We start from the raw sequence: 14434 nt of genomic DNA, 5'->3' as shown, positions 1-14434 counted from the left end.
TGAAAAGTGTGTGGTGTTACATTTAGTAATTTTCTTTGGGAATCAATGTTCAAAAAGGGATATAAATTTATCAAGAAATGTGTTGCATTTATCATTAGCATTTGGCTCATTATATACATCTCCCCAATTAACATTTCTTAAGCTTTCTCTGAAGTGCTCTATAGATGCCGGGTTGAGCGAGCTCACACTTTTACTTAATGGTTTCTGGACTCTACACCCTGTTAGGTTCTGTAAGTTAATCAGTTGTGCATCATGGTCTAACAATCCATATACCACAGGGAAAGCGTGTGTTATACATCCTCTTTCTGTACAAATACATTATCTATTAGCGAGCTACTGTCCTGCGCTATACATGTACGGAAACTGATCACTGATTCTAAGTTATATGTTGTTAATAACACTTATAGTTCACTTTCCCTATCAGAATTACTTAGAAAGTTTACATTGAAATCACCACAGACTAATAACTACTACTTTTTGTCCGACAGACTTTTTCATGAATAGCTCCCAGTCTCCTAATGGGGACCTGTAGACTGTTGCTAATATCAATACTACATTATCTAGCTGAAGTTCACATGCACAAAACTCAAAGTGCAGATCAACACAAAATTTGCTTACTTCTACAGTTTTGCATTTAACCCTTGTTTTATGAAAATTGAAACTCCTTCATCCATCCTATATCTACAAGTGTAAGATGCCAAATTATACCCACTTATACTGACACTATACATGCCCACAGTTACAATATGTTGGCACTTATGGTTTCTGGTAAAAGTTCACCTGTTGCATTAATAAAACTATCAAATTGGCACAAGGGTTCAAAGCCTGGATTATTGTTTAAAATGTTTTCGAACTTTTCTTGGGAATACCTCCAGCAATGAGGAGTTCACTAGAATAATTTTATTCATTAACTGAATAGATTCATTCAATGCCAAACCTTGAGTTTCAAGCTTTTTAATACTTGCAGGTATATGGGAAAAAATGAGTACTAATCACAGCAATGTCTTTTTTAATACAGGAATCATTAAAAGCTTCCTTGCACTGGCAAACTGCCAACGTCTCTGCACTATCGAAATTGTTTACTATCCCTCTAATGGCCTCAAAATGTTCATTTAAAAAAAACACAGCTTCAACCCACATACCCCAACGAGTTACCACTGGTTCGGAAGGTCAAGGCACGTTTGGTGTTTTTTTCTTTGTACGTCTTGATGCAAACAGGAGCCTTTAGAAACACTGTCTTTGAGGATGAAATCAGTTTATTGACATTCACAAATGTGGAACGTACTCCTTCAGCAAGGTGATGTACTCAATGAGCAAAGCACGTCCCATTAATCAAATTGGGATAAAACACTGAGGGCTTTTCCTGCTTTGATCATATAGGGAGCAGCATCTGAAATAAACACAAACACCCTTTCATCTGCAGAAGATTCTGGAAATATTTTTCTAATACCCTCATTCACAAATCTGGCAATCATAGGATGATCTACTTTTTCAAGTTCTTTGCAGGCCGCTAAATAGGTAGAAGAAGGCTCTTCTTTTAAAGCACCAACAATTAAGTTTGCAATGTAAAGGCCACAAGTGTTTGTAGTTTCATCAACTGAAATCCAGATAATGCTGTCCTCGAGTTCATAGTGTATTTCTTCCAGAACATTTACGTAAATTGTCGGTATGTAATTTTTATGCAGTGTTGATTCATCTGGTATATATTATGATTTAAGCATTATTTGTGCAGGAAGCCTTTGAGGATAGGGTTTGTATGTTTGTGAAGAGGAATGTTGCTTGCAGTGAATGCTTCACACACATCCATGTTCAACCAACTTTTTGTTTTCCTTTGGACAAATCCCTGGTACTGCAACTTGCTGGTCCTTTCTTCTGCATTCCTGTGATACGACGACTTGTCTTGACATGCTGGTCTATTTGAAACTTTTTTTTTTTTTTTTTTGCACGGAACGTTTCTCTCACAAACTTGACAATATAAAGCAATTTCGTCATATGTAAATGTTTCAGGATGGTCAGCTATCCACGAAATGACGTTTCTTTTTTCAGGCAACATGGCACACAACATGTTGTAAACACGTTCAACTGTGTGTAAATGGAAAGCTAAACTGAAACCACGGACATGCGACTGAAAGCTTGATTAGTTTAATTCAACTGTTACCGACGCGTACGGTATGACAGTGGAGGGGATTAACCTGGATTAGCCAGTGCAGGAGCATTGACTGTCTGCCTGTTCCTGTTCCTCTTCTGTAATGATTTCACTATGCAGTGGCCTCTCGGTTAGTGATTGCATGCAGTTCTAGGTTGCGGTCAATCTGTAAGACATCAAAACTAGATCGAGCTAGAGACTGCCCATCTAAATTTTTAAAATATTGTAAACATAGGTGAAAATATGCATCGTCACTAGTTTTTAGTCAAAATATGCAGTAACCAGTGAGAAGGAGCCAAATATGCCAATGCATAAGCAACATCCAAATGCATATAAACCAGTCTCTAATTACTACTGTTAACAAGTAAGGAGAGAAAGGGGAGAGGATGGCTGAATGCTCAATAAGTATATGAAAACATTTTATTTTAATATCACAGGCAATATCAACATATAATTTTTCAAATGAATTATTGTCCATCTGATGCCGGAGGACCTCGTCGAAAGGAAGATTTCTTCTGTGTTGCAGTATCAGTTATGCTTGCATGCAAACTTCCAATACTAAAAGGGAGAAAAGTGAATGAATATCAAAGGCAACAGAGTAGCAAAGCAAAGTTGCAACACATACCATAAAAATAAATTTTTAAACTTTGAACATCAGCAAATAATAAAAATTTAAAAAAATAAATAAAAAAGAAAAAAATGCGGGTCAGTCAACTGGTCAAATATGTGGTAGGCATACATTTATTTGCTGACTATTCATACATTAAAATAACAACAACCACCTCCCTCTTCACAATCAAAAATATGAAATTTACATACCTGTTTACATTTATTTCAGCAGTTAAACTGCTGGAAGCCGACACATCATCAAGCGTCAGCTGAAACAATTTATTGCATTTACTGTATAGGACATTTAAAGCTACTGCTTGCTTTATTAAAAACATATTCTTCGACTTCAACATAATGTTTAAACAAATTGCAAAAATAACAATATATACACAAACTGAACTGAGTGATGCTGATAACTGATATAATTATTGCAAGAACACACACACACAGTGTCGGACCACTGCAGGACATGCAAGAAAAGTGTCAATAAGGTTCTGGAAGGTGCCAACAGGGATGTGGAGCCATGCCAGCTCCAGTGCTGTGGCCAGCTAGGCTAGGTTTCACGGTCGAGGATCCATGGCACAAACAGCCTGATTGAGGTTGTCCCAGAGATTCTTGATCGGGTTTAAATCTGGGGAGTTTGGTGGCCAGGAGAGCACAGTCAACTCATCCTGGCCCTCTTCGAACTACACATGTGTAAAGTGAGCTGTGCGACATGCACCTTGTCCTGCTGGTACATGTGAACGTGCCTAGGAAAAACAAATTGCAAGTAAGGGCGAACATGGTCCCCCAAGAATAGATGCATACTTTCATTGCTGCACTCTCTCTTCCACAATGATAAGATCATCAAGGGAATGCCATGAAAACATTCCCCAGACCATAATGTTCCCTCCTCCCACGGACAACAGAATAAGGAGGTAAACCATTCTGGCTCCTGGTGAGCAAGAAGTTCTTCGACGCCTCTGTACGCCTTGATGTCACTTTGAGAACTGTTGTGGCTGTGCGTGTAAAGAAAATAACTTGTTTTGTGTCAATCGTGAGCAAGGGTCACTGAAATTGGGCTGTGGCACAATGCATTAATATTGCTCAAAAGATAACAAACATTATTTATCACGCATTTCCCAAAGATGAGCAACAGTTCGACACAAACATGCAGCCAAAGTGAATGTGGTAACTGTACATGCACGTTCAATTCAATTTTGGCCTGAAGATTATGAATGAGATTCAAGAAACAAACTTCTAGGGTTACTTTCCAGAAGGAAGCTACTACCCAAAGCAATCCCCAGCACAAACTGACATGGAGAATAAACTACACAAAGCCAGGATGTAAGCAAAGAGGTAAGAAGCAAGAGCATAAATAACACTCCAATTAATTATAGCTAAAAAATTATCTTAAAATAAATTTTTAAACATAAAAAAGTGACCTAATGACAACACACCACATCACTGAAGCACACTTAAATCTAAGACGACGTGCAAAGCAGAATGAATTCGTTATTGGTGTCTTTGATTTCTCGAGCTCTAAGAGTTCCAAAAGATGAATGCTCACCTCTGCAACGGGGATGTGGAATGAATGTCACAATTCAGGAGAATACTCTAAAGAGACTCCTAGACATTTGTTCCCGAGTGCAAGGTGGTGATAGAGACAGTTTGTTGCCTTTCGAAAAAGGTTTCATTACGTCAATAAGATCTCTCTTTGGACTTTTTGAAAGTCTAAAAAGTATGAAAGTCAGCTACATATTAACTTCCAGACTAAATGAAGATCGCTTGGAAAAATTTTCTCCTAGGGTATGAGGATTAGAAATATTTTGTATTTGAAGAGAGAAATGAGGTGTGTCTCCTTAAATTTCCAGGTAATGCAAGTGATACTTCCTTCTCTGGAAACACACCAATTACTGAAGAGTTAAATGCAGAGTCTTTTTCAGTGCATGTCGACCCAGATTCTGTATCCCTAAGTTTTATTACAAATTAACTCTGTATAAATGTTGTCAAGGGATCACCAACGCGAGAAATCCCAGAAGCTGTGAATGTCTAAGAAAATTTATTAACATGCTAGCTGAGTATTTGGAATTGCCATGGTACGTATTTATTCCAATCTTCTATTAGTCCACCTCCTTCCCCCTGTCTCTGTCTAACCACCTCCTCCCATTCCTCTTTCTGTCCATATCCTCCTCCTCCCCCCACCACCACCCTGTCAATATGCTGCTTCCTCATCCGTCCATCTGCTCATTCCCTCTCCTCCTCCACCTCTCTCTGTTCATCTCATCTTATCCTTTTTCCTTTCTCTGTCCATTTCCTCGTCCCCCTCTATCTATGAGTCTCTCCCCCCCCCCCCCCTCTATGTTCATCTCCTGCCATTTCCTTTCTGTGTCAATCTCCTCCTCTCCCCTCTCTGTCCCCTAGCTCTGTCCGTCTCCTCCTATCTGTGCCTCTCTCCTCCTCCCCCCTCAGTATCTGCCCTCCTCCTCCTTTCTCTCCCCACATTATCACAGTCATCCAAACAAGAGACTGGCAGTTCTTACCCCATCAGTATTTCTTTCCAAATTGTAACCAGTGTGTGTACCAAATCAGAAATTTTTCCAGGGGTTTACGATGAGTTGTTTACAGACGGCTTTGCTCGTATATCTACATGTCAAATTTATTTCACACATATTTAACATATTTCATGCATATTTGTACATATATTTCGACTATATGTCTAGCGAATTTCAACCTGCAGTTTCATTTTCAGGCATCTTAATGTTTATATCGTATCTGCTGAGCTACATGCTGTATAATGACATAATTTTGCAGGTACATAAAGTGGCATATGTGATACAGTCTGCAAAATGTGTTGTGAATAGAGTTAGTAGTAATGAAGTAATAAATTAAAAAATCATGCATGGTGTGGCCGTTTCTCAAGAATCTCTCTGTGTGTAATGTCATATCTCCTGTACTGTATGTCATGTAATGATACAGTCTTTTAGGTACATTCAGTGGCACATGCGATTACTGTTTCCGAAATGTGTTGCAAATTGAGTTAGCAGCAAAGAAGTAATAAATTTAACCATCATGCTTGATGCAGTAGTTTTTCACGGATTCACTGTTTATGACCTCATACCTCCCGAACTAAATGTCGTACAGATCTCTTATGTCCATGATTTTGGTGTTCATGTTTAATTACAAAATAGATAACATGTATGTATGTATGGTCCCAAACTGGTGGTTCGAGAGGTTTGCAAGAAATAAGCTCTTGTCTAATAGAACACCTGACTTTCCATGGCAGTAATGGCAAACATATTTTCACATACTCTCGCTCATGCAGCAATCAAAACTGCAACACAAATGTTTTTCTCCGCCTTATAAAATACCTGCAAAATACGAGAGATAACACAAACTATTGTCTTAAAAGTTCCTTCCGCCAGGACACAGTTACCTTCCAAATGATACAGATTTTTCTTTTATTAAAAAGAGACTAAAAACTAGTCATCACATCTTTTGTCTAAGAGATCAGTATGATGATGTTCTTAGCTGCAAGGAAAGTAACACTGATTACCTAACAGAAATGAACCACGAAAACTTCCATTCAACAGCAAACTTAGAAAAATGTATCACCCATAGGAAAACAAATGTTGAAGGTGAAACAATTAACTAGCTGACAATGAGATGGATCAATACTGAGAAGGCTGAACCATTTGTTATCCAATATAAAACTACTTTCTCACCAGAAATGCCATTTGGAAAAATTAATATCCCCACAAAAAATGGAAACTGACCTTTAGAAAGTCTAGCTGATGTTCCACATGGTCTTCTTTATAGTACATGAAGACTGATCTCCATGGTGTGCGGGAGGGGGTGGGGGGGAGACCGCATTTTCTACTTGTACATTAAGTACTATTTAATTACTTACATTAATACTTGTGATTTTTTCATGTAAAATGGTCCTGCTTGTGTTTATTTGTTTCATAAAATTGCCTGTTTTCAAACCACACAATATTTTGTCAACACCTTTCAGTCGGCAGTGTGACTCACTCCATACAAAGCAGTTTTTCTTATGGGAGAGACAGCCATTGAATTTTTTTATATATTTATAAAGTGCTGAAAACGTAACCTTAACATCAGTTTATTCTAAATATGCTGAAAAATTTTAGAGCTTTTTTTAAAATAACTCAATAACTAATTGTTTGTACTGAACATTTTCATTTGATGTAGTCAGTCAGCTTGGCTTCTGAATGCCCCATACATGCATACATATATACGCACACCCACTTTTATAATTTGTATGGATGAGGTAAAACTGTGTGGTTGTGCAGCAATTCTGGATGTTCTTCCAGATGCAGTGAAATACATTGCAAGTTATACTGCATTTAAGTACCAAAACAATGATAAATTGTTAGGTATTCCAGTAGCAAAAAGTGAATTAGAAGAGTCTATTGCAGACTGGATATCAATTACATCTCACGATGATCATTACTCTCCAATACGAGCACGGAAAAACAACATGTTGCAGTTTGAAGGAGAATTTGTTGATTTTAATGGAAACGGAGTGCGCAAACAAAAAAATGTTGTAAAGTCTCTGTGCTCTATTTTGAAACAGTTTCCACACAGTTATTGCTCTTTATGTATGAACAAGAACATTCATTTAAGGATTAGGTCTCTGAATCAATAAGCAAAATTGGAAACTATAAAGAGATATGCACAAGGAGGAAGCTGCTATGGATTTCACCTTCATCTGATAAACGGCAACAGAAATGTGGAACAGTCTACACTACCATCTGTTTCTACACCAAACAAGTGAGTTATGTTTCATCTTAATTATCATTTCCTAATGTGTAATACATCTGTCATGCCACTTTATTTAATTTGTTCAACTATGTATTGAACCAAATTGAAAGTAAAATGAATGAATAACACCCCAAAGCAAGTGTGGTGCAGTACATTTACTGAATAATCAAACTGCTGTGCTATGCTATGCTGTGCTGCCTCACTGTGATGTCAGCGGGCTCCAGCCAATAGATCGCATTTCTGCTGGAATGTCCCACACCCCCATTCCCACCTCCAGCCTGATACCCCCTGCTTTCAGATGTTTCATGCCATACACACCAACGGTCACCTGACCAATTAATCTGGAAAGGCCATTTATCGTCACTCAGTGAATGTCCAATTGTGGTATTGGCATGCAAATTCCAGCCTTCACCACTGAGCTGACTGTGCCAGAAATTCTGTAGCAGCGACTTAAGACTATGTCATACACACAGGATGCAGGCATTCAAATTTTCTCTTAGCTTCAGTGTAGGTCAGTCTGTCTAGCGTCTTGTACTCCACGATTTTCCTTTCGTTCTGGAGAATCCTGCAGTCAGGCGAGCAAGGCAAATGGTGCTCTCCACAGCTGACACAGATGGGAGGCAGGGCACATGGAGTATTGGGAAGTGATGGGCGTCCGCAATCTCGGCATGTGACGCTAGAAGTACAGCGGGAAAACATATGGCCGAACTTCCAGCACAGGGGAGGGATATAGGGCTTTACATCACACCGGTAGACCATCACCTTGACCTTCTCGGGCAATGCATCACCCTCAAAGGCCAAGATGAAGGCACCGGTGGCGACCTGATTATCCTTCGGACTCCAGTCGACACGCCACACGAAATGTACACCTCACCGCTCTAAATTGGTGCGCAGCTCATCATCGGACTGCAAAAGAAGGTCTCTGTGAAATATGATACCCTGGACCATGTAAGTGATGGTTACAGAAATATCCCCCAGCTTGTCACAAGCAAGTAACTCCCATGACTGGGCAGAAGATGCTGTTTTGATCAAGACTGACCCAGATCTCATTTTGGACAAGTCCTCCACCTTCCCAAACTTGTCCTCTAAATGCTCAACAAAAAACTGAGGCTTCATTGTCATGAAAGATTCCCCATCAGCTCTCGAACATCTAAGGTACTGGCGCGAATAAGATCCGCTGCCATCCTTAGCATGACGTTCTTCCCATGGTGTGGCCAGGGAGGGGAATAATTTGGGGTCATACTTCTGTGCGTTGAATTGAGCTCATGATCGCTTAGAGACAGCTGGTGTTTCACCACCAGTAAGAGATGATGGACTACGCTTCATCATGTGCCATCCGCCCTGATGCCACCCACTCTGACCAGGGGCGCTTCCCACAGGCGCAACCCAGCCGTAGCAAAGGCCACCTGGCAGGATGGCCATTGCCGGGAGTCCCGATACCCCAGAGGATGGGCATCTACCCCTTGGCATACATAGGGAGATAATGGCGCAGGCATCAGCAGAGCGATCCCTGTGTGGTCGGGGGGCTACAACCAACAGGGTATGTGGCAGACCCACCACAACGGACTGGCTACCGAGCTGGATATCAGGTGCAAAGAAGTCCATGGTCATCGTCGACGTACAAATTGACACTGCATAGTGCATGGTCGAAAATGAACCCAGGAAGATGTGCTCGCCCAAGAGATGGAGAATGGGCAGGACTGCAATGCAGCAACAAGAAAGTAGGCTAAAGATCTCAATGCACGATGGACACGATCCACCTTATAAGGCACCCTTCCCCAGTTGGCTCGCTCTTCGGGAAAATCCGAAGAATGGAGATCAAACCCTACAGAGGACCATCACATAAAGGCCAAAACGTGTGAAACTCCTTTCAGTCACTTCGTACGACAGGCAGGAATACCTCGGGCCTATTCTAAACCCTGGACCCACAGAGGGATTTCACAACCTTTAACTGAGGAGGAAGCACGTACTGAATTATCTGCTCAAAAACTTGAGAAGCCCTCCCATGCTCAATATTTATTTTGCAATAATACTGACCCTCTATGAGCAGTATTGACAGTCTGTACAATATATTGAAGGAGACTAGAGAGCTTTAAACAATTCTGACACACATTCACTATATGGCAATGTATATTGTACCATGTAAGGGCAGTGATGTGCAATAAACAGCAGTTCCTACTGAGATCAAGAGAAATTCAATTCACACTGAATGAATTTCTGCAGAGAAATGAAAAAATTAGATGACAAAAGATCAGGGCGTGTGCTGGAGTATGTATATTAAAGCATCATGCAGTACTTTGTAAACAGGCACAAACTTCATTTCTCAGATGCCATATACCTCATTGTCCAAAATGGCAGAGGGAACTGAAGCCCATGTGTCATGATAGTCAGCAGAAAAGTTTATTTTACTTATAGCAGTTTTCAGAATTGGCAAATAGGATCAGGGCAGCTGTCCTGTCAGCATAAATGTTTTTCTTCCTTGCACTCCACAGACATCAGATCACATAAGCTTTCAATTAGTAATCAGTAAATAATTGTTTTATTTTATTTTATTTTTTTTTGCAACAGTTGTTACAGTAGAGGACACACAGAAAACACAGCATGTGTACACAATAATTTACAATTTCCTTGTTTAATTTTTAATTAGTTTTTGTTGTTTATGAAGCTACGACACAGTGAATGAGCCAGTGGCCCATTGAAACATGTACTGGAAGATTTTCAGGCTAATTTCATCTATTCTGCATAATTTCCGCTTGTGTTTTGCAAGGCAAGCAACAATACAAATGAGTTCCACATTTTTGCGCACCAACATGTTCACTACAAAGGCATGAATATTGCGCAATTGTATTTTGCTGTTCTTGGCCTTGCACTTTCCTGCAATATATTGGCACAATATTACTGCGCATACATATTAAGTGTGTGAGGGCCCCGTCACAAAAGGTGTTCAATAATGTTGAAATATGGTGCCTGTTGAACTTAGCAGAGTAACAAATTATTCACATATTGATTAAACCATTCTTTAAGAATGCCACTCTTTGAATTGGGACACAATCATCTTGGAATCAAGTGTCCTCCTCATAGAACTAAGGTGGTTGAAATTCATGGGTGATCTCTGCTAGTACCCACAGTTTCATATTTTAAAACAGAGGGTTTTTTCATTACTTCGACTATGATTTGTGTGTGTGTGTGTGTGTGTGTGTGTGTGTGTGTGTGTGTGTGTTTGACTGGAGGGGAGGGGGGGGGGGGGGGGGTTCGGCACTGCCTATAGGTGCACTAAGGAATATTCTCATCCAAGTTATCACTTTTGTAAATTAAAATTAAATTGTCTGCTAAATTTTTACAAAAAAATCTACTAAAATTATTAGACGGAATGTGTACAAACTTTTACTTACATTTCCTAAAACTACAGCTCCCTGTTCTTTGTCTGTATCATCATCATCATCATCATCATCAGCTTCAAGAACCTGAACTACTATACTCTCTCCTGAGAGTGTCAATGGAAGACTCTTTGTGACCTTGACCGGAACAGGTGTCTGTGCTGGTATAACCAACACTTTATCATCGTTTGCCTGAAATGCAGAGACCACATGAAACTGCCAAATGACATATTAAAGTATTCAACATTTTTAATATTTATTTCAGTAAAGAAATAAGAACCACAGCAAAGTGAATTAGTAGATAAAAATGAAACACACAAAAGAAGTTAGGAAGAAAACTGACAGAAAAATATGACAAAAGTTTAAAAAAATTTGATTTCTTGTTGGTTTTATATAGTTTTATGTTATCTCACATGAAAGTGGATGAAGGTTATGTCACAATGAATTGAACTTGAAAATAGCAATACAGGAAATGTGGTGCATTCAAGGTATTCTCACACTTTTTGTTCAATTGATTTAAATATTATTATTTTGGTCTACTTAAAAATCAGTTATTAATTAGGATTCTCTCTCTCTCTATTACTTTTTGAAGCATTTTCTGGCAAAATTGTCTGTTCTTGTAATAGGGCACGTAACTGTTACTCCAACAACCAATAGAAGATCTCACAGCATCCTTATCACATTATACCTAATTATTCCATTTGTTTTGATTACAATCATGCTGTCTCTCCAACACAGCCACTATCACTAAATCTATTAAGCACAAATGTATTAACAAAAGGCATCATACACCTCTCTGTCATATACATGAGAAGAAATTAGGACATTATCATTTTTATCCATTATTCCTTGGTCATAAGCCTATATAACTGCTCATAGTTTAGAAATTTTATAGATTAATACCTGATGTTTGTACTACTGCACACTGTTCTTTATCTCAGAAAAAAAAAAACCTGATAAGACATCAGCCCTAGGTGACCACACAATGCCAACCCTTCACTGTTTCACCTACTGCCTAAAACATCATTGAATGAAACTACTGGAAGAATATGCAAACTCAGTCATTAGTGTCAGCATTCAAAACAGGAACCAACAATTTTCCTGCAAGATGACCGGCAGCTGTTTCCAGAAAAACCAGTTTTTCTGTCAATGACACCCAGTCACAGAACATTAAAAAATACATCCACAACTTTCCCCTGTCTGCATGGATGCTGCATTTCATTTTAAACAATGCTATGGTGCCAACTGTACATCTCATAAGCAAGTAAAATGTACTGTGATAACAGAATGCGACTCTTAGCTCATTAAATATAAGACAGCATACCATCACCATTAGTTTGGAATTGTAGTGGATCACTGCTGCTGTCTGTGAGAAATATTGTCACATCAAAACAAAAACACGACACTTAGAACTCAAAGCATGTTTATTATCGACACCAAAGTACCCAGACCAGAACTGACCTCCTGCATAGAGACTACAGCTATTTATACAGACATTTAATACTCCAGATTATTAAAACATTACAAACATAAGATATTTCTAGAACCTCCCAGAAATGATAAACACTAAATAACAAATAATTGCTGGTGGTCGGATCTGAACTCGTGACCAACAGCACACCCGCTGACGATGCTAACCACTACACTACACCACTACACTTCACGTGCCACAGCTCGCTTCATCATTAGTTCTCGCTGGAGCAGACTACAGCACCCTAGATCTAGATCTCGTCAACAGTCCTCCGTATGGCAGTGCTGGTGGATTCTCACGTTGTGGTCACGTCATTATATCCCCTTCACTAGTACGAGCATCGAAAGTAGCCCCTCCCTTCAAAGCTCCAGGATCCTCGAGTCGGTCTTCAGTTTTCTCGAACCTCCCACCGTCAGTGTGTGTCTCTGGAGTGTACCAGGGCTTCACACAGAGGACTCGTGCTTTCGTCTTCGTGACAAAGGGTTACAGTTCTCAATGTCATACGTTATTATGCGACACACGATTAAGGATACGACGAGACACAAACTAGGACTACAGTAACATTTTCAATAGTCTCACTATCCGCACAGGTATAAAACTCCGTACCGACTCCCCTCGGCTGTACTTCACCGGTCGGTGCTCGGCGTTAAGAGTGCATTCGGTATTTAATCTGGGCATACAGGGTTTATATTCGAGCCAGCTGCTTTGCTCCTTCGGTCTTTGTAATGCGTTTCATTTAGTCATCCCGAGTATCGTCCAGCCGAAACAGGAATAGGGTATCCATAGTCATTTTGGCCTCGCAACCACAGAACAGAAAGAAAAGTGAGAAGCTTTCAGTTTCTCGCTTCGCTCAGTCGTGTGCGAATGTCACTACAGGCAGTACCGATCCCACTCTCTCTGTTCCGTGTTGACGTACATCGAGACCGTACCTGCCAACCTGTTACTAAAGTGTACTGCGAGGCCATTCGCGTGTGGAAGGCGTGCAGTATTTTCCCGGTCAGCCTTGATTTTCTAATGTTCTGTCAGCACGTCCGTAACTGAGAAATACTTTGCTCTGTCGAAGAAGTCCAGGGTGTCATCGACACACAGCAACGGACAGACATCTTCCTTTGTGATATTGTTCAGTACCCGAGATCTGACACAGAAATGCCATGTGCCATCTTTGCTCTTCACAAGGACTGTCAGAGAAGACCATCGAAGAGGACCGAGGACACACTAAACATTCAATGATGTTACCTCGCAGCATCATCTCCACTTCCTCCGGGATCATCCGTCATTCTACCAGAGAAACTTTATACGAGTGCTGGCCAATCGGTGAATTATCCTTAGTGTCGATTCGGTGTTTTACCATAGGCTGCTTCCCTGGCTGCTCTTCACTCGGGATTTGAAAGCGTCCGAAAACTGATGCAGAAGGATCACAACTGACACTGTCCCTCGGTGACGTCAGGTCCTATCGGCAGTTTGATACTAGCTTCCTTCCCTGTGTCGTCTGTAGTGGTAGTAGAGCACGTTTCTTCACCAGTGTCACTAAGCTGACCCTCCTGGACTGGTTCGGCTATCTCTGAGCATGTACCTTTAGGGACGAGTTGTGGCTGCTCGTGACACTCCTCGCCCATCTAGAATGCTTATTGTCACTACCGGTTTGCAGATTTCTTTCGGGAGATGTCTCGAAGTCGAGGAAGGGGTAACGACGACTTCGGTGGCGAACAAATGCCCGGAAGCAATCTTTGTTATCTGTGGTTGTTGAAATAGCTTTATCAGTCTGGAGCTCTGATCTTCGACACTGTGATGCCTGCAGCAAGTTTCCCCTGAAAATAATATCGTGACTTTGTTCTGTTTAAATGACAAATTTTAAAGGCCGTGTTCTGTTATCGATAGTTATTCCTGCAATACGTGTTCCTATCAGCTACACATATTTCCTTTTTATGACTTCCACACAATTATTTTCATATCACAGAATGCAGTATTCTTTAGCTAGCAATAAGCATTTGACATAACAGAAAAAGAAGCCCCAGAGTTCACTAGCACCTGACGCAGTCGGCCGTGAATGATGTCAGTGAGTTTTCC

General features: G+C 40.2%; 1 protein-coding gene across 1 annotated transcript in view; it reads right to left on the bottom strand.

The window, feature by feature from the left end:
* Positions 1–2552: 2552 nt before the first annotated feature.
* LOC126470693 (heat shock 70 kDa protein 14-like) overlaps positions 2553–14434 on the bottom strand; it is a 219503-nt gene continuing 207621 nt past the window's right edge. The window contains exons 8-10 of the mRNA XM_050098694.1: positions 10912–11088; positions 2966–3024; positions 2553–2704 (exon numbers count right to left, since the gene is read on the bottom strand). Of these exons, the coding sequence (XP_049954651.1) occupies positions 2614–2704; positions 2966–3024; positions 10912–11088 (327 nt within the window). The 3' untranslated portion in view covers positions 2553–2613. The remainder of the gene's footprint in view (positions 2705–2965; positions 3025–10911; positions 11089–14434) is intronic.

The sequence above is a fragment of the Schistocerca serialis genome, chromosome 3 (assembly GCF_023864345.2).
Source record: "Schistocerca serialis cubense isolate TAMUIC-IGC-003099 chromosome 3, iqSchSeri2.2, whole genome shotgun sequence".
Lineage (NCBI taxonomy): Eukaryota > Metazoa > Arthropoda > Insecta > Orthoptera > Acrididae > Schistocerca > Schistocerca serialis.
This window is presented reverse-complemented; position numbering and strand designations above follow the sequence as displayed.